At 40.2% G+C, this 27,904-nt stretch overlaps 1 protein-coding gene across 10 annotated transcripts in view; it reads left to right on the forward strand.

The window, feature by feature from the left end:
- The first annotated feature begins 1,644 nt into the window (after positions 1-1,644).
- Positions 1,645-27,904, forward strand: part of KIF21A (kinesin family member 21A) — a 93,342-nt gene continuing 67,082 nt past the window's right edge. For 8 of the 10 annotated variants that reach the window (XM_074870013.1, XM_074870016.1, XM_074870019.1 and 5 more), the window contains exon 1: positions 1,646-1,921. In XM_074870013.1, the coding sequence (XP_074726114.1) occupies positions 1,878-1,921 (44 nt within the window). In that variant the 5' untranslated portion in view covers positions 1,646-1,877. Of the gene's footprint in view, positions 1,922-27,904 lie in introns of all 10 variants that reach the window. The other 2 variants (XM_074870014.1, XM_074870021.1) reach the window with 1 other exon arrangement.

A 27,904-nucleotide genomic window follows, 5' to 3' on the forward strand; every position in this document is an offset into this window, starting at 1 on the left:
AACAACTGGCCTATGGCATTAAATAGAGAATAGTGAGCTGGGAAGCCCAGGGAAATGTAGGCTTTGTTCTGCCTGTACCAGATTCCCTTGGTGACTTCAAACTGAACTACCCGTGTCTCTGTTTTTCTGCCTTTCAGGTAAATATTATCTCGGTATACCTCAGCAATATGCTGTGCAGCTGAAGTCCCCTCATACTTTCAAATGCTGTTGGAGCTTTTATATGGTGGTGCTGTGTAATTCAGAAGAAAGCAGAAGACCATCATTTTGTATAGCAGCTTTCAGGTGGGCCATTTTCCAGAAACAATCCAATTTCCAAATGAATAGAGAAAAATAAAAAAGATAGAGAAAATATGAGAAACACACTGAGTAATGATAATACAGGGGATTTCTTCTGAGGAGGGACTTTTGAGAGAGCCAGGGACGGGGCTAGAGGTCCCATCCTGCTGGCAATCCTCACCTACCCATCTCTGACAGAGGCCGGGGCCTGGGCATGAACAACCTTCACTATCAGAAGCAAAACAACTTGAACTGCAAGGTTTTTAGCATATCATTACAAATTCAAACCCGGGTCTATTCTGATGGAAAATCTTCCTTAGGAATGTGAATTGTTTTGGGCAAAATAACCAGGCTTGTTTCCTGGCAGGGATTATATTTGCATCAAAAATTAATGTCATCCACCCACTCAGTTTCCAACTAAAACCCAGGCATTTCATTAGGGAAGTGAGAACAGTGATGCCTGGCTGGAGGAGCTAGGGCAAACAAATCTGCTGAGCACGGCCAGAAAAATGGGAGAGCCGTGTGCTCCCGCAGGCATGAGGGTTGTGAGGACTGCACAGGGCCAGGGGACGAACAAGGAGGAATGAGGACATCGCATTCCTGCTCAGGAGAAGGAAACAGGTGGAAGAACAAAACCACCAGCCCTGATGGGGGGGCTAAGCTCCTCTTCCCCAGCAGGGAGGCCTCGAAAGCTGTGTGCAGAGCCCTCGTGTGTGGCTGTGCACGTGCGTGTGCGAGAGCTGTGCGTGTTGACAGCATGAGTGGAGAACTGTGGGGGGACGAGCTGCATGTGTGGAGCTGGTGTGCAAGTGCCACGCGTGCGTAAGTGTAGGGGAAGAGGCACGCGTAAGCCAGACGCCATGAGCGGCGTCGCGAGTGCCCACAGCTGCCAGTGTGTAGGTGCGCGTGCAAGAAGTGCGTGTGGGGCTACGTGAGGGTGCACGCGTGAGAAGAGCTGTGCGCGGAGGGTGTGCACTGCAGGCGTGTGTGTAAAGGGGTGTGTGAGGAGGTGGCTGTGCGGGAGGCGTGTGTGGAAAGGGCTGCGTGTGAGGAGTGCGTGTGTGTGGAGAGGCGGGTGTGTGCGGGGATGCGGTGTGTGGAGTGTGGTGAACAGCAGCGCGCCAGCAGAGGCCCCTGAGGCGCGCGCCGCCGACCGCCCGGGGCGGGGCCTGCTGACGCATTGCGGCTGGAGCGGGCGCGCGGCGGCCGGACCCCGGCGGGGCGGGGGGGGCGGCCGGACCCCGGCGGGGCGGGGGGGGAGACGGACCCCGGCGGGGCAGGGGGGGGGCCGGACCCCGGGGCCCGTCTCTCCGCCCGGGCGGGCTGACTGACAGCGCTCCCCGCCCAGGGACTGGAAGGGCCGGAGCGGGGCGGGGGGTAGGAGGAGGAGCGGCGCGAACCGCCCTGCGCTGCCGCGGCTCCTACCTATTCATTCAGGCACCTAAAATGGCTGGAGAGAGGAGGTGGCGGAGCAGGAGGAGGAGGTAAGGGGGCAGCTGCAGCAGTGCCCCCACTCCTCTCCGGCGGGCCCCTCCTCGGCCCGGCAGCACCCGCCGCTCCCGGCAAGGCTGGCGACCGCCCCTCGCCTGCCCGCCGGCACCATGTCGGCCGGCCAGGACGAGAGCTCGGTGCGGGTGGCGGTCAGGTAAGCGGCGGCGCCGCCCCTCCTGCGGCGGTCGGGGATCGGGGTCGGGGGGGAGCACTCCCCGCGGGCCCTCACGCCCGGTCACGGGTGACCGCGGCCGGCCGTGCCCTGTGGAGCGGGCCCTCTGCGCGGGCGGTGCGGGCGTGCGAGTTCCCCACCCGCGGGAAGCGGCGTCGCCGCACAGGGACAGCAGCGAGGGACATCTTCCCTGCAGAAAGAGTGTATCACCTCGGCTCCTGCTGAGCCCCGTTTTCCTTGCAACAGATGGAAATAATCAAAGGGGAGGAAAAAACCCTCATTCTGAGGTCTTTCTCAGTCATTTCTCTCTAATTTTCAGCAGTGACCCTAAAAATATTCCAACTAATTATAGCCCGGTGCTGTAAGTGCTTACTCATGGAAGTAAAGCAGCCCCTAGACTGTAGCGATGCCGTCTGCATCACGGAGCTTTGCGACCGTGGATCCTGGCAGACTGATATTTTTAGAAGGATAAAAGCTTTTATCCCACGGAGGCTGTGCCTAACCTTACATACCGGGAGGGATGGACTTCCATGAGGCTGCTCGCAGTAAATGAGAATGGGTATATGTAGAAGTCATAATGGGAGTGGAGCCTATATCACTTTAAAACATCAGCTAATTCAAATTACTCTTTTATCAGAGATAAAAATCTTGTTCGTCAGTGAACTCTTGGCTCTTCTTGGTTTTCTATGTGAAGATATTATTTGATTGTTTGAAGAACTTCCAGATTAGCCCACGGATGCCTTAATTTTCAAGATGTCTTTATGTAATTCAAACATGAGGAAAAAAAATATACGCGTGTATATATATATGCGTGTATATATGTATATGCATGTCAATATTTGAGTTTTACTAGTGATACTGAATGATGATTTATTTATTTTCTTTAAAGAAGTTTATATTATATGCTGACGCACTTGGATGCCACAAGAAATCAGACCTTAGGGGAAGGTCTCTATCTACCCGTGGGTCCTTGGAACCACTACATACATCTCACTTTAGTAGATAATTCAAGGGTTGTGCAGGAAGACAAAGAGGGTGGATCGTGTTTTCTCTGAAGGGTGTAGGAATAAGCGATGTTACTGCATGCAGTTGTTGGTATGTGCGTGTGGGGGGAACGGTTCAATAACATTTTCAGTAAACAGAGAAACACCGCCCCTGCATGATAACATGGGGTGTATGCTGCAGTTGCTCATTAAAGTCTGCTTGCCGATTGCAGTAGCATTTTCCATGGGGAGAGATGCTTTTGTGAGTGTTGTTATCTCTTGAAGCATTTTTCACATAAAGTACAGGGAGGTATTATTCTAAAGCATAATTAGGGGTATTTTTAAAAAGGAAAATATGAGATAGGTGTGATCCTAAAAATAGGATGTGTTACAGGTTTACAGACTGCTCTGTCACTTGCAGAAAATATTAAATATGTTCTGAGCCAAAAAAAATAGTGATGTAGAAGTTCATTTACAAATACAGAGGTTTGTTGCAGCTAGGAATTAAATAAAACCTACTGGTGCAAATATGTTTATAGTTTTAGGTATGTAATAAATAGATTGGAAATAATACATGGCAAAGAATTTGTAAAAGTTAATTAAAATCACCCAGCTGTAGCTCTTGAAAACAAATCCCTAATGTTACAAGGCATATTTCTGTAATATAATTTTCTAACTAATATCTTATGTTAGTGCAGTTCACTAGTAATGACGAATTGCACCTTTCCTCCTTGTCTGCTTTCTTCCTTTTGGCAGATTAACTATTCATGGACAAGATTTCTCTCTCTGCTTAGAAATCATGAACCAAAGCATGCACAATTTTTTTTTTTTTTCTACCAGTAGCTCTTTGTAGATGGTTTTCTATTATTTCTGGTTGTGTATTTTGCACAGTCCTGTAATTCAACTGGTCTTGCAACTCGCTGTGTATCAGTGCCATGCTGTGCCGTGCATTATGAATATTACATTCTGTTTCCTTGTTGGTTTTGTTCTTCAGTTCTGTTTGGGAACTTCAGCTTAGTTCAGTGATGATCTCCACTGTTGTGATGAATTAGTCGCTGTTTTTGTATGTATGTTTCCTGAACAAGGCTTGCTCTGCAGCAGGACCAGCTTTTAATTTGCAAGCCCTGCGGTAGTAACTGAAGTAAGATACTGCCAAGGCATATTGCACTGAACTTAGTGCAAAGCCGAACTTGCTTAAACTTTAAACACAGGTTATAGAATAGACATCACTGAAATTGTTTAGCAAATTGTTTTTCCAGAACCTGGTTATCTCATTTAATTGTATACAGCAGGATTAAAAAATACTTCATTCTTTTCAATTAGCACCACCTTTAAGCTATCATCTTGTATGCTAATTGCTCCCCATTTTCTTTAGTGTAATAATGGGTTTGTGAATGATGAGCTAAATACTCCTGTTTAGTGAAGCATGAAAGCTGAAAATAGTTTGGCAGATAATCCAGCGACTAATGGTAAATTCCCCAATTAACAAAAAAATTCTTTCTCTTTTGTCATCCCCTCACTGAAAGACTTGTGGACTTACAATTCTGATGATGGTGTGCAACTTCAACAAAGACCTTTGCTCTCTGTTTGACTGTGTATAGTGTCTGTTTTCAGATAAAATCAGAGCTCCCCCATGATAGTTATCTAATCAGATGGCTTTTCACGTTTAAAAGAAAAAACAGCTATCTTTTTTGTAAATCTGAAGTTGCTGTCTTGCTTTTGTAAATGTCTTTTAAGCATATGAAAACTAACTTTTGACCCAAAGTCTATGAAACATCTTAGACAACTGTTTCTGGAACCAAGTCCACAAAAGGACTTAGATTACAGTTCTAATTCTTGTGTGTCTTGCCACTTTAGTGGTGTCCACAGCTAAAATACAGAGCGCAGGCTTCAGACATGTTGGGTAGATGAAGTTCTCACCTAAGACTGATATCCTCAACAGCCAGCAGTCTATGTCGGTATTGCATTTTAGACAGTCATTGTATTTGGTATCCAGGGACTGGATGGGGTCACTGCAGTCAGTGCCCATAACCATTAGGTCAGAATTATGCTTACTTTTACCAACCAGACCTGGGCTGTGTCATAGGAACTGAAATAGCTCCGACAGGAGAGGTAACAGTTAGTGCCTACCCTCACTCCATATGGCTTGGAGCCATAGGGTTAGGACGTCCTAGCAGTGATGCTCTAAGAAGACAAGAAAGTTAGACTTCAGTCCTTTGCATTTTTGGATACATGCTAAACAAGGGAAGTCTCTTGGAGAGCAGAAGTTTTTGGCTAGAGCTCACTAGAAGGCTTGCATGGAGGACTATTATCTGATAAAGCATGGAAGGCTGTCTGTTATTTGGATTCCGTTATGGAGAAGACATAACAATGTAGAACACTGAAGTAAACATCTATCTTATAGTCCTCCAAAGGAGGAAGATAGCCTTGATTCACTCTGAGTCAGTGGAGGCCCCAGACATATAGATGATAAGCTTCAGTGTTGATTTGTAATACTGCCTTTTAAGATGCTATCTGAAAACAGAAGGAGAAATAATGAAGAACAATGTGAAAATATGAATAGCTGTGAAGGCTGACCAGTAGTTGAGAAAAGTAAGATGGTCACTCAGACATGCTTGGGTGACGCCTCAGGTGGAGTGGACAGTAATGGGACATGAAGTGCCAGATAGTGAACCTAAAGGAAACAGGGCTTTGGCATTGGGCATGTTGTCATTGTGAAAGATGAAGCTTAGTTGAAACTGTGTTAATGGGCTGAATGCAAAGAACCAGGGGAGAGAGGAGTTAGGGGATGGTATTTTGTAATCAGATACGTTTAACATCACTGAGCATTGAAGAGCAGAGCAGTGAAAGTTTCCACTTTTCATCATCCTTGGTATGTTTGTGTATATGTGCCTTCTTCCCTGCTTTGTCAAGAGTATGTCACTGCTACTGCTTCATCTGCTGTGATTGACATCTGGTTTGTGTTTCATCCCTCAAGCAAAGAAGGGGAGTGTTGCTACCTTCCTCCTCATGTATGTAGAGAGACTGTGGGATCTGGACACCCAGCTCTGCCCTGAATCATCTAAAGTTTCCTTCTGGTACCTGCCCCGGGTATCTGCAATACATTGTGACACTGTTTCGTAGAGGTGAAATGTTGATGTTGCCAAGTATGGAAATTATGTGTGCGAAATGTAATGTTCTACCGGGAAACTTTTCTAGTAACAGAGGGAGTAATATGTGTGGCTGCTCAATTAAAATCACCAGGTTCTGCTTCTGGTATTCCAAAAGGAGATGAAGTACTCTAGAAAAACATATTGATTACTAATTCAATTTAGGAACAGAGATTTTTGCAACTAAGCAAGCTGCTTGTGGCATGAAATCAGGATGAAGTGTTAACTTTTGACAAGGCAAATGGGATATGTTCATTCCTTGTAACTGTAGGCTTCCATGCAAAAGTTTATGGGAACACTGATTTCTTCTTTTCATACCCCCAGTTCTTGACCTATGTGAGCAGTTGGACCTCTTCTGCATTTCTTTTTCTCCTTTGCTAGTCTCTGTGTGTTTTTTCTGCCCATACGAATTCTGCTGTTTGTTGTTGTCGTGCCTCCCTCTACCTTTTCATCTTTTTGCATTTCTCTTTTTCAGCATTTTCTTCTAATAGCTTTTACACTGAAGTTCTCTGTGTTAGATCCAGCTACTCTTAAATATACTAGTAAAGAAGCAGCTGAGTGGAAGGAACCTGTCTCTTTTGATAGGTGTGTTTTGAAGCACTTTGGCTGTTGAAATTGATTTTTCTTTCTTGGGCTGCTGTTCTGCAAACACTTACAGCTGTGTTTAAGCTTCCTACCCTACCATGAATAAATCCTCAAATGTCAGATGAATGGCCATGTATGCTGTGGTATATATCATAAACTCTGAACGGCAGAGGTACTCATTTCGTACTTGGCATACACTGCTAAACATTCTCATAAATCATTCTGTAACTAGAAAAGCAACAGCAGTAATTACAGTACTACCCACTGGCTCCTTAAAATGAAGCAAAGTTTTCCCTTTATTAGACAATAGTTTTTACCTATCTGTAATCATGTGAAGCTGTGAAAGGTTTTTTGGGAAAATGTCTCAAAGTAACTGTATTGATGAAGTTCAGCAGTCTATCAGTATGCAAGTATGCCCCACCAAAGACAAAAATTGTTCAACAGTATTAAATAGTAATTTTTGGGGGACATGTTAGGCATTGGGAAATACCTCTTTTGGAGAGAGAGTCTGTTAATGGAAAGCTACAAAAAAGATCTTGTTTTTGGAAAGCTCATGTTGCATATCTTTTGTTAGTTTTGATGTTTCTCTTTGCTCTCTGACTTAAACAAACATTCCCTTGTCCTTCACTGAAACTTTACTCTACCCGGTCCATATGTTTTGCATTTTAGCTGAAAAAAAGGCAGGACACCATCTGCTGCTGAATTAATTCTGGTTTCATCATCTCTGACTTGATCATCCGTAACTGATATTGCTTGGGGCAGGCTGAAATCTGTGATCTTGCTTTCTAGGAAATGAACTTTCCTTTCCACCAACTCATATGATGTAAACACAAACTCATTCTTTGATGGAGTACTAGTTGGACATTTTCCTTGTTGTCATGTATTCCTTGCCAAAAGATGGATATGTCTTGAATTTAGGAAGAAGAAAAAGCAATGGGTGGTGTGCATGAGTGGTCTGTTCATGCTTGTGGATGAATTCTATTTTTAACTTGGCATTTCCCAAAGTTTGTAGAAGACTTGGGAGTTTGCTTTGAAAATCCATTGAGTTAGTTGCCAATTTCCATTTAATGGTGTTTTCTTTACTACTTATGCTCTATGAAGAGTTAGGATTTATATTGTTGGCATAGCCATTCCTTTATTACTAAACTCAAGGCTTCATATCTCAAGTTTTTCTGTGTGACTTCTGTAAATTCTTCTGTAGCAATTGAATGGCCCTTCTGCTTGGGATCAAGGGAGCCTTGCTCCTTCCCTCTACTTTCCCTTTATTTGCTCTAAGCATCTTGTAAATCGTCCTTGCTGCCCACTCAGAAGTGGCTGCTGGAATTCTTGCTTTCATGTTCTGTTGCCTGATTACTACTGGGGAAATCAGGCCGTTTTAGGTGCATTTTTTTCTGTTAAAGATTCAATATTCCACTGTATTTGCAGCTGCTGGAGCAGAGAATTTTTTGTTATGCTAATATTATTCCCATATAAAATACTTGCAAGGAGTTAAAAGTATCATTTGAACTGGTGAACAAGAAAGTTTAATTAGAAATCAAACCAGATCTGAACAAGTCCAGCAAGAGTAACTACATAATCTGTGACTTTCTTGTGCTTTCTTTCCCTTCTCCTCTAAAATGGTTTTAAATCTTTGTTCATTTTCTTCCCATCCTTCCTCCTTTTTTGTAGTTCTCCATGTTTATTTCCACGTTTCGCTAGTGAAACTTTCCTGAAATACATATGTCTGCTCTAGTGTGACTAAAGGGAGAAATGCAGCCTTGTTTTTCAAACATGTTCTCTTGTTTTATGTGTTTACCATAGCAACAAGATGCAAATGGAGAATGGTGAAAGGATTTTAAGGTCAGCGTCACAGTGAGTTTGATGTGTAGGGAAGGTCTGTTCAATATGTATTTTAAAATGTGAAAAACTGCTGATTCAGAGCTAATGATTGATTAGCATAAAATATTTCTTGGATAGACTCTATATGGAAAGAAGTAATGAGAAGGGGGTACCATCTGGTCCTTTATTTTTGTTAGTATCCTCAACAGATTTGGTAAAGTTGGCTACTGCTGGAATAATTAATTTTTGTTTAAAGAATTTTTTTTTTTGTATCAGCTGACAAATGCTAGGCTTGCTGTTTGGGACAATGCATCCTTTAATAATCTTTAGGTCTTTAAGTCTACCTGACAAAAATGAATGACATATCTTTTGAGCCTCTTTACTGTGGAGTTTCAACACAAAAACCTGAGAGCAACAAAACCTTAGTAAAAGGTTATAATATTGTTCTAGTATACACAGCAATTAATATGCATTCAAGTTGAATAGTGCATTTCCATTGTCAGATTTAAAAAATGGATTAAAGGATTTGTTGTCTAGGTAATTTTTGATGTCTCACTGGTGGTTCCTGCATTCATGCTGTTACAGGAACTCTGCATAGTTCAGCTGGTTAGCAAATACCTAATTTTGCAGGACATCTTAGATTTACTGTAGTTTTTCTATATTCACTCTTAAATATTCCAGGTTTCTTGAAATGTTTTCTTTTGTGTCCTTCAAAGCTACAGTATACTTATTTTCCCTTTCACTTATGTTCAACATAATTGATCCTTTAAAAACATGAATAAAACATGATTCTCAAGGTGGGTAAGAGTTAAAGGGTTGTAGCATGCTTTAACATGACTGGTCAGCTACCACAGCTGAACACATGGAAGGTTATAGCTAATAGGACCGGACAGAAAATCTTTCTCTTTCATCAGACGTCTTAAAGTCTGACACTTTTTTTTATCTTTTCTGCCTTGGTTTCTTTTGATAATGGAAGAGTTTGATCAAACAGGCTTCTCTGTTTACCTGATCTAATTTCATTTGGGATCTTGAACAAAAGGTCTTCCACATCTTTGGTCAGTTTTCCAACCACTTGGTTATTTTCTTTGTTTAAGCCTGTGTATTTTTTTCATTATTTTAATTGACTATTTTTTTCCCCTCCCATTTCTAACCATGTTAGTTGTCTTTTGCTTAATACTGCTAAAGCAAAGTTAAGGGGACGTATTAATGTCGGTCAAGAGACTATATTGAAGTATGTGACTTGTTAGCAATGTTAATTGAAAGGTTATGCAAGCCACCAGTAATAGTTTAAAATGTAAGAGTATCCCCTAGAAATATATTGGAAATAATGAAATAGTCTTGCATAATTCTGGGGTCACTAGCAAGCTTGCTAAGAAATGTCCCATGTACAGTATAACCCTTAGTATTGTATAGAATGTAGGAACCTAGATAAGCCACTTTGTTTGAAGCATTTAGTACCATGTTGCATATGAGACTGCATCTTCTTGGAATAAAAGATACTAAGATAGACTGACTTAAGTAAGATGTCTGTTTTTATAACTTCTGCAAAATATTGAAAATGAAGAAGTTACTTATCTAATAAACTTTGTTTTTCAAAGCCAATAATTCTTAGCATTCATTTTGTTGAACATTTCTTCCCTTCAGCATGGACTAATTGGGAGTTGAGTCTTGAGACCCTTTGTGGCACTCTGAGTAGCTCATTAGCCCAAGATCTTGGAGTTGCTAAGCTCTCACTCAGTATTGATTAAATATATTTGCCAACTGCAGCAGTGCCTCTCGTAGTCTGTGCTTGATTCTGTCCTAGGACACAATCTCTATGTCCCTATCTCCACCCTTATGAGGGTATGAGTGTAGGTAGTGAGTCTTTTGTCTTTTTTAATGCTGTTTTCCTGCTTTTCCCTCCACGTGCTCCACTGACACTTTGTGTATTGTCATCTCAGAATTATGTCATAAGCTCCTAAGGCCAAAGATGTAGTTTCAAAGTAGAGTAAACGCTTAATGGTGTGATATAAATGATGTAGTATCATGAGAAAAGCAACTTCTACTAAAATACCTGAGTTAGTCATTACCTTCTATGAAAAGTGTTACAATTAAAAATTGTTTTGCTAAAGCATGTATATGGCTTTGTTTCTCTCTCCCCCCACCATTTGTTTCTGTGTGAAGAGAAAAAAAATTACACCTGTACCAGACACTTTGATCTGTAGGAAATAGCTGCCTACTCCTCTTTTTACCTGGTAAGCTGTCACTCTACATAACTTGTCCAGGTAAGGTTTATTTCACTCCCTGGTCTCAAATGCATTCCTTTTGAAGTCTGGTCTTTAATTTTAAGTACATATGAAATAATTATTTTTAGACTCTGGCTCTGTAATGTGATGCCTTTGAATGTTTGGTGGGTTTTTTTAAGTCTTATCTATACACATTACTTTGCAGACTAGGGATATCGATGTCATCCAAACATGTGTATTTTCTTGTTACAATTGTATAATGTGCATGAATAGCTGGTATGCTTGGGAAAGGTTGATTTGTTTTATGAGCAAACCATTTGAAACGCATTAAAGACCAGAAAAATATTTTCATGTTGGGTTAAGTGGGAGTAAATATCTGCATATATATTCTTCTAGACATGATAGAGAAGAGAAGGATTCTACTTTTAACAGTGTTTGAAGAGATAGTAGGCCGGAGAGGCCACCTGTTCGAGCTATACCACTTAGAGCATGGCTTATGCTTCTGTCTAGTCTAATCAGTCAGCCCATCACTCAGGAACAATAAAATTGCCACTTGATCTTCACTAGCAGAACTTTGAGTTCAGCAAAAGTGGATTGGTGTTCAGTGAGCTCTAAAAAATGAGATGTGAGAGAGGGCTGAACCGGTATTGACAGGTAAAGTAGTTGATAATTAAACATCAGTATAATTAAATGTCTTTTTTTCTTTTGTACTCTCAAAAGCTTCAGATTTTGGGTTTTGTTTGTAGATTATTTGTTTGTTTTGTAGGTGTCTTGGTTTTTTTTTTGTTTTTTTTCTTTTTCCTACCTACACAGTCGCCCAAGTGATCTACATTGGCTGGTCATCTAGTTAACCCACTGTCTTGGCTCTGCATTTTAAAATGTAGCTGTAGATATTTCATTATTGTTAACAAAGCTTCTGAGGAACAGATGGACTTTTCATTGTTCTCTAAATGTCAACAAGTAAAGTCTTGGTAGGCCCCAAAGAGGAAGAAACACTGTACAGCTGAGAGCTTCAGATGAAAGTGCTTTGTTCTGTTCTTGCAGCCCTAAAAGCAGGGCTGGCCCATGCCAAGCCAATGCTTCTGTTGATTTTTAACTCTCATGACTGCTGAATGCTGAGATGCTTCTTTGGGACAAGGGGACTTGCATAAAATGGTGTTGGTCTACATGTTGGATGATATTTGACTGAAAATAAAGGGCCAGTGTGCTCTGTGCTGCTACTGTAGGTAAGAATTCAAGTCATCATGAATAATGTGTAAAATTTAAGCATGAAACAGCAGTGTTGTATTGTGGCAAAAGAAGAAAACTAATGTATATAGAAATTGGAGTTTTTATGTAAGGTACAAAGTAATGCATACCTTGTGTTCAGTACTGCTAATGTCTTGACTGATGTCTGGGGTTAGGTTTTGGGTGCTGCAGTTCAAGAAAAATGTGGGCTAATAGAGGGAAATTGAAAAGAGAAGGGAAATTACTTTGTCCAGAAAATGTGACCAGTTGCATAGTGTGAGATATGAGGAGTGAAGATTAAGAGACATGCCTTGAAATAACTAGAGTCAAATACAAAGTAGAAGGGAATAAATTGTTCTTCATGTTGAAGGTGATATGGATAAAAGGTAATAGGCTTAAACTACAGTAAGAAAAGCAAAAGATAAGAAAATATTTTCCTATTGTAAGGATGGATGTCCTGGAATGGTTTGTCTATGGAGATGTGAAATTGCCCTTACAGTGGACTTCTAAAAACAGTTCAAACTGATAACTGCTGGGAACATTTTGGACATAGTTGATATTACCTTGGGTGAATAAACTCTGACCTTTCCAGCTCTTTTCCATCCCAATTGTCTGTAATTCTGTGAAGCTGCATGTCGAGTGCCAGGTCCTGAATTCAGCATAGTTGAATGATCCCATTCAGATATCAGAATGTATTCACAGGGATGTGACAGTGTCCACATGAACTGTAAAGCCTTACAGATTTGGAAGGGTAAGCTTAGACTAATTCAAGTTTGAAGGGACCTCGGGAGGTCATCTGATCTAACCTCCCACTCAAAGCAGGGTCAAACCTAAATTCAGGCAAGGTTGCTCAAGGCTCTGTCGAGTTAGATCTTGGAAAAACCTCCGAGGATGGAGATTCCTCAGTCTCTCTGGGCAACCAATACTTGACTGTCCTAATGGGCAAAATTTTTTCCTTATACCCAGTTGGGAACTCTCTTGCTTTGGTTTATGACCATTATGACCAATGTGAACCTCAGTAAGGAGCTGGGTCTGTTGTCTTGGTAATCCTCTCTTTTGTATTGGAAGAGAGCAGGCACAGACTAAAAGCCAGGAAGAAATTGAAGAGCTCTGTGCCTATGGTCTGTTGGAAATGGTGAGATATGGGGGACAGCTTCAGCAAGGGGATGTAGCCTCTTCTCTACATAAGTTCTGAATATGATAGAGCAAATTCTTGGGGGGGACTGAGTCAGCCAGCGGTGCTGCTATTAGGACGTAATGTAAGCATACATAGTATGAAATACTGAAGGCTTTTGGATTTTTGCATGGTTCTACATTCTTTCTGTTCTAAAGTCTATTACTTCCCCTCATTCAACCCTTCCCTGCCTGTCTTGAAGGCTATTTTGTGGTAGATGTGATATTGTTGCTGTGAAGGCATTTGGAGGGTGATTCAGTTACGGGTAACAATTTGCTTTCTCTCAGCAGGAATACATGGCAGTCACCCTCTGCTTGCATTTCCTCTGTCACTGTTTAAGATCACCTCTTCTTTTGGCCAAGCTGACTAATAAGAATAATTCATCTCCATCACTGTTTACTGTTTCTTTTCTTTTCAGATGTTCATGCTCTCTCTCCTCAGCCATCTCTCAGAATAATCATGTCTGTTTCCCTGTTTCCTGCTGTGAGAGTTCATGTTTCATTCTTTCAGTTCTTCTGGCTTGTTCAAACAGTATCTTCTGTAAGTCAGAAAGAAATGCATACAGTAGTGGTTTATTGCATGCTTCATGTGATAATCTTGTGAATACAACCCAGAGCATCAGTTACTTTATCTTGAAACAGTTTCTTATGACTCTTTGGAAATTAATTATAATTTGTGCATTATCAGTTTTTGTCTTGTCTATGAAAAATGGATTTTAAAACTTTGATTTATTTCTTTGGGTTTGTGTGTTCATACAGTGTGTGTGTAGCACTGGGCAAAGTTAACATTCAGCTTGGTTTGCATTGTTGGATGTCTGCCTAGTATCTGTGTAAGAGCTGTCTGGTTGGAATGTATTGGTAGACTGAGGAAAGTGCTTTGAAGCTCATGATATCTGTATCTCTTGAAGATATATGCTTTTGATTTCTCAAATTGCAGCTAGGAACTGCTACTGACTTCCAAGTTTTATCAGATATTTCAAGGAAATCTGACTAATTGTAGTCTAGCTGGATGACTGACTGCTTTTTTTAAAGTATATTCTGTAATTTATACATGCATTTCTCATTTTAAGATTAAACTTCTTTTGTGCAAGGTTGTATGTCTAACCAAGGAATATCAAATGGGGCAGAACGCATGTAACATACTGCACTGTTTTCGTGAAAATTGCTCTGTTTTGCTGCCTCGTTGGTATAGAGGGGGATGGTCACTCCAGCACAGCAATGTGTGTGAGAGGTCCTCTCCTTTGCTCAGAACTTACATGAATTGAAAAAATAACACAATGCCATTCTGATAATAAAAAATAAACCATAGGATCCTGACTGCTAACCCACTTTCTGTTCAAAATAGCAGTGCTACAATTTTAATTTAGTGTATTACTGCATTAAATGTTCTAGTGGTAGTAACTGTAAATACAAATACTAAATTTGTGAAGTTCTTCTTGAGTCACTCTTGCTGTTTCCTGTAGGGTATAGGCTTTTTGGTTTGGTTCTTCCTTCTCAGCTAATAATGCATTGGCCAATTGGTTGTCTCACATTTCTGCAAGATCTGCCTCCAGCTTCTGAATGTTAGATCCTTCAGAATAGCTCTGGGGATGGCATTCAAATATTCAAAACCAATCAGCTTAAGGCATGATTTTAAGTTATGTTGTAACCCAGGGTTTCAGGTATTAATGCATTCAACACATTGTAAGACTGTTTCATTCTGAGTCACTTTACTTTTAAAGTGCAATATAAAAATTAGATTATTAAGGCTTATTTTCCTTATCTGTTTATCTTCTGAGTCTGAAAGCCCCATCTCTGGAGATCTTAAAAGCAGATGGGAAACACCAGAAGGAAAACTGCTAGGCTAAAACAAAGTCATGGATATATTAATATGTGAACACTAGTGCTGGTTGAGGTAAAGTTTTATTGGGTGGGTAATTTATAAGATACTGCTGGGAGAAGTAGCTGAAAGAGATTTTTGTGTTTTAAGTGGTCTCTCTCTGCTGCAGCTGGTACTGGGAATTCTCTGGATATATCACTACCTGTTGGGGTTCGTAATGCCATATACCCTATGTACACCAGTGTCCCCACTTCTGTGTGTCAGTGTGAACAAATGCCTGGTTAAGAGACAATGGCCATCTCACTTCCTAAGTTGGAAGTAATTAAAAAATCTGTGTGACTTCTTCTGTTTTCTTTTTTTCTTCAGTACAGGGTTAAGCTACAAAGACTTGGACATCTGCTGTTTATAGGGTTGGCTTTGGTGTTGGAGTATCAATGACCCCATCTTCTGAGTATTTGTTCAATATTTAATGTGCTGGGGAGACTCCTATTGCTTATTGATCTAGGTACAATTGGAGCACAAAGGTAGGGGATATCTCCAATTACTTTAGAAATAGCTGAAATATTTTGTTCCCAAAGGAAATGAACTTTCAAAGCTCTCCCTTTCTTCCCCCACAGCTAGGTAGGAATGACAGGTGTGTGTAAAGCCAGGGTCTTTCCAGTTTTGTTGTGAAGTCTGAAAGGTTCAAGGACAGTCAGAGCTTTTTTCTTCTAATCCACAAATCTTTCTTGATATCCTTATGTGTCATTACATACTGGAATTGTTCAGTTCAGTGTGCTTGTGCCTGATGCAAAAATCACAGGAGAGATACAGGTTATGCAAGGACCTCCTTATGTGGGATGTAGGGTTTTGTTTTTTAAAAAGGAAACCTGTTTTTTTTCTGTTCAGGTTTTTCCCACTTATTTGAGTCTTGGTCTAGTTTGTTTACATTAAATTGTTAGCTAAGGTAGGTGACAAAGGACTTCAAATAGCAAGAATTGCTAGAGATACTGAAGATAGCAGTTCTGGCTGTGACAGCAAGCTTTGTGGAGTGTTAGTGCTGTACTATTTTCCAGCTGCTGAGTCTTTGTGTTGCTCCATTTTTGTTGCCTTTGCAAGACCCTTCTGCCAACATTGCTGCTGTCGATCAACAACCTAAATGTGCTGCTTTGCAATGGCTGCCTGGGAACACAGGGCTGATGTCTTGTTACTCTGAACTGAAAACTGTTTGTGATACCTCCAGGTTAGGGTGATGATAGGTAATATAGAAAAGACACAAGAGACTGTGCACATTTTTGATCCATTCTGATGCCGAGAAGATTATGTGACATACTGTGTAACACCAGTCAACTGGATTTGATTGAGAATCCAATTATGAGTTTAGTTAAAAATGTGATTGTATGTGAAGTGGAACCAGTCCTGACCTCAAACTTCAAGAGGCAGGGAAATCCACTTCTTTCATTAGTTCCTGTCCTGAATCTGTCACTCACAGTTTCAATTTGTCTTGTTCCCATTCTTCAGAGAGTAGTTCTTAATTCACTGGTCTAGAAATGGTTAACTCTGGTAAGTATAGTTGGGAAATAAGCTATTTGTAGTTTCCTATGGGCCCTACTAATTATTCATGTGATGAAGCTTACATAAGGGCTGCATTGCAGTTGCACTTCGTTTGATGACAGAGTTCTTTATTTCTGTGTAAACAAAAGTCAAGTGATAAGGCATAGGCAAGCAAAGTCTATAGTTGAAACCAGGGAGAAAACAAACTTTTCTGGGAGGATCTTAAGGTGGTACTATCTACTTAACTGTCATGTTTATCTTTTTTTTTTTAAAAAAAAAAAACAACTTTGACAGTATTTTATTTAAAAAGAAATTTCTTTTTTTTAAGAACTGAAAGAGCCTTCATTGCTATCATTGTCCTTTGCTTTGTCATTTCTTCAGATTTACTGGTGAAATCAGTTAAGTCATACAATTAAAATTTTCTGTAGCATGAGTTAGCAAAATATTAAAGTTTAAAACAGTGCAGAGACTTTTCTCTTTAGCTTTGACATTGCAATTGTAAAAGCAGATTGTCTTGGAAGAATGATAAGTATCTCAGCTGGTTTTACTGTAGTCCTGCTATGTAAACAGTTTTACTGTATACTTAAATTTCTAAGGCAATTTGAAACAGTTTGTTTTAAATAAGAATACTTACTTTGAAAGCATCTGTGCTACCTCCAGTGCATGAGGGACTATGAACTCCTCTGCAGACAAACCACAAGTGATTTGCATTGATGACTTCTGAGAGCAGCTGGAAAATGCCCGATTTAGAAGTATTATGTGCCAAGAAGAGCTGATTTAATTCAGTCAAGACAAAGAAATGGGTTTTGACCCTGAAGAAGCTTGTCAGGACAGACTTTTCTTTCTGTCCCCAAGGAGCTGTAGCCGAGGGTTCAGCAGACAGAAATGACCCCAGGATCAGGTGTTGCTGCCTTGTGTGCGCTGGAGCTGAGGGAGGCTGGCACAGCGGTGCCCAGGCCAGCGGCTGTGCACAGAAGGGGAGGATCGTTCCAGAAACGGAGGCAGACCCTCCAAAGCCTGTAACATAAAATTGAGAGAACTGTTGTTAATTTGTGTGAGCTACCTTGCTGCATGATTTTTCTTTTTTTTCTTTTTTTTTTCTCCATCTTTAAAGTGGCTTTGCATTAAGAGTTTTGGAGTTCTGGTTGGATTTGTAATCTAATCAGGGAACCTGAGCCCTAATAAAAAATTAAACCTACAGCTAGAACTGAAGCAGAAAGTATTTAGCCTTGCTGTTATGCCAGCAGAGATACTAGTTTCTTTAAAGCAGATACAAGTAGCAAGAAAGTAGCTAGTTCTTTCTAGATTTAATTCACAGTGTGTATGTCATGAGTTAACTATGTAGTTGACTTGTGAACCTGTGACTTGACATTGTGGTGCATTACCAGGGTGCACTTATTTCATGGACGTGCTCTGTCCTGGAGCTAAAATTTTACTGAAATGGTATTACCAGTATTATTTTTATAGGTGGTAATTCCAAACTGTAGGCTTGCTAGTGCAGTGAGGTCTGCATGCTAGTAGCAATTAAACCAGGAGAATGATTGTATTTCCACACTGACTTTGCTCAGCCTAACCAACAAGGACTTTCTACATGTTAGAAAATCAGGCAGTCTTTTCTATATGTTATTAAAAGTCAAGAGTAAGAAATTAACCTAATCTTGCCTGATGAGGTAGCAGAGGATGCTGTTTCACTTTCTTAGGTTAAAATCTCCAGTGATATGTTGGATATCATAGTCAATAAATGATTTGGAAAGTTTTAACTGTTATTGGAGAACTAGTAGAAGTAATACTGAAACATCACATCTTTAACTTTAGTCAGGTGATAAGCACCGGTCGATTAAGTTAAATGTTAAATGTTTTCTTCAATTTAAGCCATTCTCTAATATGTTTCTGCATCTTTGCATAGAGGATGTTCTTCTCTACTGACAGTGGGGAAATTTAATACCCTAGGCAATGTGGAAGAAGCCATAGTGACTGTAGCTGTTCACCCAATGTAGTTATCTTTGCCCAAATCAAACAAACCAAAGTATTCCTATATTTAGTAAAATATGAAAATATTTAGAAAAAGTTTCTGGTTTATCAGCCTGAAAGTTATTTTCCATGCAATAGCCACATTTAGACACAGGTCTTAATTTTAATCAAATTCCCAGTTTTCCGCCAGAACTATTTTATTTAAAAAGCTTTTGATGATGCTGGTTTCTTGCCTTTCTTCAGGGTAATACATCTGAGTGTGTGCTACAAGTGTGTTCTTCTGTGAGAATTGAAGGTATATAAATGAAGAGAACTGGATTTGTTTATGAGAAGCTACTACCTTGCTCTTATGTAGTCCCATGCATGTATTGTCTTCTGAGTCCTTCTGCATTACTTCCCTCAAACTAGAGAAAAGGCTGAGGATGTGAAATGGTGGCAGCTCAGCCCTTGGTGCAGATGTTGCTGCAGTGGAGAGCGAGCTCTCTTCCTGCTAGCCTTGGGATGGGAATTTGTGTGTGGAAACTGGCCTTCCGGTGAAGTTCCAGTGGATTTTTTTGCAGATTATGTGGAACAAGACCCTGATCTTCTGAAAATCAGCCTGCAGTTAACAGAACAAAAGAGTATGGCCTGTAGTTAATCCAAGTTTTGCACCTGGTTGAAACTCCATGGGCATGGGGAGCCTTGTTAGAATCAGTACCAAGAGGCTTGCTAACACCTCAACTGTTGGGGGTTTGGAGAATGGGAAGGTGGTGGTGGTGGAGGGGAAGTTTGGGGACTGTCAGTTTATATTTGCCTGGAATGCTTGCTTGCAACAAAAAAGCATCCGGCATAGGACTGAGCAATCAATTCGGAGCATGACTCAGTGTGGAAAAATGCTACCTACTGAATTTCGAGCATAGTTTCCTGAATTGCCCTGACTTTTAACTAACTTTTTAGAGGCCTTGTTTTAAAGCATCATCTGAAGGCAGTGAAGAGCAGTGAGGTGGTCAAGTCTTCACAAGGCAGCTGAATACAGTGTCTCTATATAGGAACAGAAGGATGGGAGAATTAATCTAATCTTTGATGCTGTTGCTGCTAGATGTGCATGTTTTTGCAGCCTTGCAAATAGGATGAATAGACATGAAGGAAAGAAAATTGGAGACTGACATTCAGACACATAAAAATGTGTAGCTGAACCAGGACTGAAGGAGGTGGATAATGTTGTTCCTTTCTGTTTTGCGAGTTTTAAAACAGATAGTACTAAATAAAGCAAGTGGGTGATTTTTCCCTTACTGCACAGTTAGGATTTACCAGCTCAGAGCTTTCAGTCACTACTTGAACAGTCTACCTTCTGTTTTGAAACAGAGCAACTTCTGTTCATTAGAAACAGTCAACAATAAATATGAAGAAATTTTCTGCAGTTTGCTTTGGAACTTGGTGGATCGGGTGTTATGGATACAACGCTGCTTTTTTTTTTTTTTTTTTACAAGGAGTGGCAGGCAAGTCATACAGTGGTTTTTGTTCCAAGAATGTTGCACTGAAAATTAACAGAGTGAAGGCACTATTCCGAGCAGATTATTGAAACACTGTTTTTAGCTGTCTTGTCCCATTGTGAAGTGTCTGACTGTTATTTTAGTAGTGTTATCTATAAGCAGTCATTTCAGTAATGATTAATGACAACTTGTAGTTTTCCTTTAACTGACCTGATCCTCCTTTTATTGTATTATTTAACTGTATTTAACTTGAAGTGACTTGTGACTTTAGCTATATTAAGTATGTTGGTAACTTTGTGTTTGTTTTGAGTTAAATGAAGTTGGTAAAATGTAATCCTTGGACCTGTGGCTCTAAGTGTAAAGCAACCAACTGCCCTAGATTTGAGAATACATAACTGGAAAGATAAATTCTCTGTATGGAGGTGAAAGAAATTAAAACAATTTTCAGAGCTACAATAGTCTTGGCTTGAATGTGTAGTGATTTCTGGACTACAGCTCTAAGGGCTGGGAGAGTAAGTGCATGTGTGTGGGTAGGTGGGTGTTTGTGAAAAGGAAAGGGAAATCTGGGTAAGGGAGGAAATAATTAAGAATCCTCCTTTGCTGCAGACATAGGAAACCCTTTTAACTTTGTTTAATAATAAGAGTACCTCTTTTTAAAAATTGGGCTATTTTGAAGAAGTAGTGGACTTTTAAAATACACATATGTATAACTGTTACGAGGAAGAAATTGGATGAAACCTAGCATTGGCATGACACAGTTGTTTCATCATCTGGATAATCTTGCATTACATCAATTTGTTTTCTCTCATATGCAGAAAAATTACTTTCCTGTGAATAAACATTGGTTTGTTTGCTTATTTCTGAATATACTTGTGGCACTTATTCTTGACTTCCCTAAAGGCACTGGTTACCTGGAATGTGAGGAAGTTCCTGAATGTATGTACTTACTTTTAAAATATTTTACTTAATTGCATTAAATAATTTCCTTTTAAAGTTTATTCCTTTGACTTTGCAGGTAAAAAATATTTGTGGTGGCATGCAGAAATAGTGTCATTGCTCTGCAAGTAGGGGTGTCCAACTTTTGAATCGGGAAGACAATGTCAGTTCTGTGTCTAATTGAAAATACTCTGTGGGCCTTATTAGTTCATTCATTGGTGTACTGTAATGTTGTGAACAATGTTTTTTGAAACCAGCTGCCTCACAAAACTGTGTTTTTAGAAGAGTTTGCCTCTGGTAATTATACAGTAGTTACAAGTGTGCTTTATAAAAAGTTGACACCATCTACATTTGTGTTGCGTGGTGTACTTTTTATGGGCTTGGTCTATTTGGATGTGTTGGGCTGTTTGGGCCCTGGCTTACAAGAGGTACCCCAATTACCCTAAAATCCCTGAACTCTAAATGTGGCTGAGTTCAGGTTTGCAGGTACTCAGACTGTGGTTTTGTGTGGGTTTTTTTGATGGCTGGTTTGGTGTTTTGTTTTGTTTTAATTCCTTCCCCTTTGTCCCCTTATACCTAAATAAATGTTATTCCGTAGCTTGGTAAAGCAGGAGTGACTACAGTATTTTTTTGGAGTTGGATATTCTATATTCATCATATTACTTTTGACAGTACTGTTTTATCTGAGCTGAATTCTTCAACTCTAAAATTTCTGGAAACAAGTGTCTCTAAAATACTGGCAGCACTTGTGATCATGATTCATTTACTAGGCTGCTGGACTGCGTACTCTTCAAGACTTTCTTATGCTCTATTTTGATTAAGTTTTTTCATCTTAAGTTACATATAATAACATTTGTTTAGCAGATTTAATCTCTGTTAAGCATTCAGTCATAGAGCAGAAAGATGCTACAGAAAGTGTGTTCCTTTTCCTAATACTGCCCTAATTACATAATTAATACCAGGCTCTGGTAAGCTTTACCAGCAGTGTGACTCAGCCTCTCCTTACAGCTACATGCTCCAGAGTAGGAATGATGAGAGCTGCTAATTTATGTGTTAAACTTTAATTTTGGAGGAAAAAAACCAACATAATTTGTAAAAGAAATACAGGGTGCTGTGCTCTTTCTTTTGTATATAGAATTGCTTTCCTGAATTCTTGTCCACAGAAAGAAACACTTGATTTCCTAATTGGCCTTTTTGTGAGTAGCTGCAGACATTGGTCTGGGGACACACCAAAAGACCTTGCTTTCCTCTTTCCTTTTGAATTTGACCTCTGCGTTAAGTAGTGTGACTGTCAGGTGCTATCACCATAATTTTTTCATAATAGTAATCTTTACTAGTATTGTCAGTGCTAGTGATTTGATGTGAAACAATGCCAATGAAATGAAGGTGGTGTTTCATACTTTTATGCATGATCTTATCAGTCATAAAAGCTAAAATATATTTTTCAATAGAAACCTTAAACTTACAAGAAGCAAGTGCACTCCTGTGAGACAGATTTAATGTGCAGTTTAAGGCAGTCCTTCTGTGCTTGATTTGTTTTTTGGATATTGGGCTTGGTACATAAATATATCTGGAGCACAGCCATCAAATTGCAGGCTTCTAGTTGGTTGAACCCTCTGAGAAACTATAGTTTTGGTGACATGGAGTGGACACCAAAACCCAGAGCCACAGATGGTTCAGCTTCCTTGTGGTAAAGTTTCGGGTTACTTATTTCCCTTGTTCCTGCATTTCCTGTGTTGGCTCTGAAGACATTTCTTTGATTTGACAGGCGTTTTGGAGATGTTACGTTTCCCAGGCCACCTGGGGAAGGGACCTGCCCTTCATGCCTGAACCAGTTATTTGGAATGTCTTTGGTGTTCTACTGACTGTGGGGTGATGTCCAGAAGTGTAGTGTAAGCAGACTAACAAGCTGGAAGTGTCCACAGGGTTTTCTAAAAGATTGGAGGCTACTGCTCAAAATAAAATTTTAAATGAACTAGCACCTTCTGGGCTTCCTTTTTGTTCCTTTTTTTTAAAGGTGAAAAAGATTCCCAGGGATTACATTTTCAGGATTTATCCTTACAGGATGAATGTTTCAGGGTATGTCCACATATTTGGTACAATGTGGTGTCCAGGGCCTGAGCTCATGCTGACCACACTAGTAGTACAGCTGAGCAGTGTGTTCTGCTGTGCTGTAACAGCAGAGATACTTATGTTTCTTACTCTCTAAAATTACTTGTCCATGCTCCCTGATGAGGAGAGGCAGCCTCTCCAGGCTAGTTAGCTACGTGGAGATCAGGTGTCTGTAGTCCAGCACTGGACTATGGTTGACCCATGATTGCTGGGACAAACGTGTCTATCCTGTGACTTTATTGAATGATACATATGTACCTATATTCCTGTGTGGTATGAAATTAATTTTGAACTTCAGTTTTAGAAAGGCCTAACTCCTTGTTTCCTTTATTGATAATGAACCATAAATACTTCAGGTCTTAATTCATAAATTAAACCGCATTTGCTTAGATCTCACTTTCTCTAAGATACTGTGTTATTTCTTTTCTAGCTTTCTGAGAGTGACGAGACATATAACGCTAAATCTTCACAAAAAACAAGGCAAGCAGCACAGTAGAATAATGTTTAGAAAATCTGTTTGCCTTTAGAAATGTCACTTCCAATATCGGTTTAGTTCTAATCAAATTGCAGTTGGATTTGGAGGCGTTCCAGTTCTGTGCTTGGCAGGCACGTGGAAGCTTATGGTAGTGCTGCTTTTCCATCACAGCTGACCTTGTCTTGAACTAGAAATAATCAAGGCCTGTACAAATCCTGCAACACAGTCCCCCCTTCTTTCTCTCAAAAGTCAAATTGTTCTTGAAAGCTGTGGATTTCTTTGCTCACTAGAGAGTAAATTACTCCACGAGAAATCACAAGAAGGAGGTTTGGATTAAAGCATTCGTTCATGTTATAAGGAAAGATGTTGGCAGTTTGCTAGATCTACTGGAGGGTCTTTTAGCCCTTCTCTGGGAGGTGGGGATGGGGCAGGGAGTGTGTAGGGCAGTAGGAGGTCTGTGTGAGGGCAGGCTTTGGCCTTTCCCCTCCCTGGGTTTTATTTTCTTGGCAAAAGCACGGGACTGTGCCTGTCAGTGTGAGGATGCCATCTGTGTTGCACAGCCTGCTAGGCTGTTACAGAATTGCACAAGAATTACTCTGAAATCATACTGCTAAACTGTTTTCTGGCTAGCCATAGCAGCTGCCCAGAGATGCAGCTATTGTATGGTGCCTCAGGAACCGAGTGAAAGCAGTAGCCTGCAAAACCCCCTCAGCCTAGCACTGCGAAAGTAATCCCCAGCATGAACAGTTAATGGGTAGCTGAGCTGATCATACGCAAGCTGCTGAAAAGGGTAATTGTTTTATGAAATTAAATTCATGTTTAAAAAAAAAAATAGCTGAAGAGGTAGAGGTTGAGTGTAGAGGAGGAGAACTAGACAAATCTAGTTACAGCAGTGGTATATTTCCTCAATTTAATTTAATTCTTGTTTTCCATTTGCTGCCTTCTCATTATGTGCAAACTGGACGTGACAGTCGCCAGCACTGAAACAAAATATTCTGTGTATTTTTGAATGCAATTTTTTTTCTTGCTTGCAGTAAAATAAGTTAGCTATTTAAAAATGTAATACCTTAGAGCCCTTTGGTAATTTAGTGGCTGATTTGCTGGATTTTTTTAAGATAAGGGCTTAATGGTCATGTTTAATGGCTACACATGGATTGAAGGGATGCTGATACCTTTTTAACAGTATCTTAATAGGACTTTGGAGTAAAATCTGGACCACGTAGATCTCTCACTTCTGCCACAGCCCTTAACACATTTTTATGTCCAAGAGCTATCCAGGAAGTTTTATTGTCAAACTTGCATCGAGATACCTACTACTTGATGTGCCTGAAATTTTCGTGGTATCTAAAGACAAGCATTGGTACATGTGCAAAACATCTGCTTCACTTGTGCTTACGAAGGGAGCTGGTGTAAGGTTAGGCTGAGTAACACCTGGACTCTGCCTAGTTTCTGTGGGCTCTCTGGGCACACGCAACACCTGCTGGCAGTGCTGAGCTAAGTCTAGACCATGGCAGCCATGGCAACTTCAGAGAAACATTGATGGGAACAGTGCCCAAATCTTACGTAAGGGTGATTGAGTTACAGTCACAGCAAGCCAGTGCTCCTTGCCCTGGCCGGGTGACTGGCGTGTGCCTCTGCCTCTCACAGGTAAAGAGGCTTCAGAGGGTGGGAACTGACCCATGGTGGGGGGAAAGACTTGGCAACGTGCTGGGTGGCCACTTGCTGCAGCTTGGCCACTGAGCAGTGTCTTGTGTAATCACTGTAACTTGCATATCTGTAATTGCATGTCCATTTTACATCTTAACCAGTGATTGTATCATTAATATGAAGTCGTACCATTAACTGATACCACTGAATACTAATGATTAAGGCATCCGGAAACTGAGTTAGTCTTTCTGCAGAAGCAGCACTGTTACAAAGGTACACTGAATTTGGCTTACACTTAATTTGCTTTTGTTTATAAAGATGGCTTTTATTCCATTATTTATTCAACCATTAAAGAACTTTATGAAGGCTTGGGTTTCCTCTGTCATTGTAGGCATCTGAAACAAATGGATTCCACCCTGAAGGCTGTCAAGGGCTGCTGATAGTACAGTATATTTATGGCTTGCTTGAGACAACTGCCTAGCTGGCACTTGTAAAGAAAAGCAGAAGACAAATAACCTGGACTTTACCTGTAGTTTACCATAACAGTATAAGGGGTTGTTTTGATGCAACCTTGGGAAAGAGTGCTATGTGGTATTATTTGTAGACATTGGGTTTGAATTTAATTTGTATTTTGTGTCATTCTGAAGGGGAGTTTAAAATAAAAAAAATCTTTGTGATATTTCTTCAAAAGGAGTTGGACTGGAAGGTTAAGTATTGACTTGTAGTACTTACTCATAGTTCATAGAAAGTGTGTATGTACCTGTGTTTCTGGAGGAGAAAAGCAGGGTAAAAGCATACAAAAACAGTTCTCGGACATTTCATACTTGTTTCACTGCCCACCAAAAACCTCTCTGGAAATGTTGAGAAGGGCATTACAGAACTACATCTGTACTAAAGGTACTGCATGGTAACTCACCAAATATGAGAATTTTTTTACCTGCTGGTGTTCTCTAGTACCACAGACTGTGTTGCCAGAGGTAGCAGAGGTGCAGGGGCCATTGTGGAGAGATGCGCTGGCAACAGAACAGAAACTCTTAATGGATGATGGTTGCCAGCACCAGCTAGAAGGTTTGTTTCTGCATCCTTATTGCTGTGTTAACAAGAGGTAGACCTGGTATTTATCATATGCCAGCCTTTTTTGTATCCTTAAACCTCATTGAAAGGTAAAGAATTAATATACTAATCAGCTAATTTAGATGAATGCATTCAGATGCTATAGTTGTGGTCTCATTTGGAGGCGCTGATAATCATAAAAGCAAGCAAGCTTCCAACATGTGCTAGCAAAAATACTGAGAAGTTTATGCAAGCAGAAGTATTAGGTATTGTTGGGATGAAATCTGTTTAGCTTTCTTTACTCCCTCCTTGTTGTGAAGGAGTACGTTTAATGGGAGTGTTTTGGTGAGTGTAAAAGTAATGGAATAGAAAGGAGAAGGAATTGTGATGCTGAACTAAGGGCAGGAAGCTGTTTTCTTTTTTTCTTGTTTTGGAGAGCTTTTGTTTGTTAGTTTATATTGCCTTCATTAAATGTGCTCTTGGATTTAATATTTCATATATCCACATGTGAAACTTTGTGAAATTTAATAGGCTTAGCACAGTAAGAGAGGAGTATTGGAGTCTCGGATTTACAGGTTAACTTGTTTCCTGCTCGGCACTGCACGTGGTTTGAGTGGTGTTTGAATTTATGCTTTTCTGAGCAAGGTGAAAGAAGTCCTTTCCCCGCAGCAGAGTTTCTAATGAAAAAGAACTTTACCTGGGACTTCATTGTCATCTTTTCTTCTTTCCACCACACAGCTTCTGGCTAGTTGTTGCTATCTGAAAGATTAATCTGTGACTTTCTTTTTTCTTCCCTCGTTTCTTTATGTAAAACAAGAATAATTTGATGCTTTGCCCTTTATAGGTCACTCTTAGAAGTTCTTGTTTGCCTATTGCTATTCTATACAGGTGCTGAGAAGGTATATGGTAAATGTTGTGATAATTACCTTTTGTTAGAGTAATAGTTGCAATACTTCACATGGAGATGCAAAATTAAAAATTCACTGATCTCATTTTGTTTATTATATGAAATGAGATTAAAGGATGGCTTGATCATAGATGTGTGGAGATTGCTGGGGAAAAAAATTAGATAATAGGGAGGTTCTTAAATGAACAGGCACAGAGATAAAATTGTTCAGTACCTGAAAGTAGATGTGTGTGTATGTATACCTATCTATATCCTTTTATATATTTAAATCACTGGGACAATTTTCCATCCCTAGAAATAAACCGAGATAGGATGCTTTTCAGAGGGATATTATGATATTATCTAGTTTAACCGGGAATCAATTCTGGGAAGTCTGATGTCTTACATAACACAGGGTATTGACCTGATTGCTGTAGCCCCTGAACTGCATTATCTGAGTCTGTTCTAGCTGACAGTATTTTTAGCAGAGACACTGTGCATCTATTCTACTGAGAGATTAGTTCCAGTACAATACAGTGCATTACTGTGCCACCACTGGCTATTTTAGCCCTCCAAATTAGACAGTTTGTCCCAGTGTGCTGAGGCAGAATAGATTTAGGGGATTAAGTTTCCTGTGTGGCCTGGAGGCTCTGCAAAGTATGTGTAAACAAAAGTTGGGCGTGTTCATGCTTTGGAGAGGAGGAGAGGGAAGGATGCAAGGCAAAACATTGTTTGTGAAGTTGCCACATCTAAGGAGATGTGATTGGAAATAGGTAGAAACCACCTGATTGTATACAATTAAGAGAGTAACCTGAGAAACAGGTGAGATGGGGCCACTTAGAAGACAAAATGGGTGAAGTCAGACTGGTCCTGAAGAAAAATGCCAGTAGCAGACTGCCAA

Source organism: Strix uralensis, chromosome 5 (genome assembly GCF_047716275.1).
Source record: "Strix uralensis isolate ZFMK-TIS-50842 chromosome 5, bStrUra1, whole genome shotgun sequence".
NCBI lineage: Eukaryota > Metazoa > Chordata > Aves > Strigiformes > Strigidae > Strix > Strix uralensis.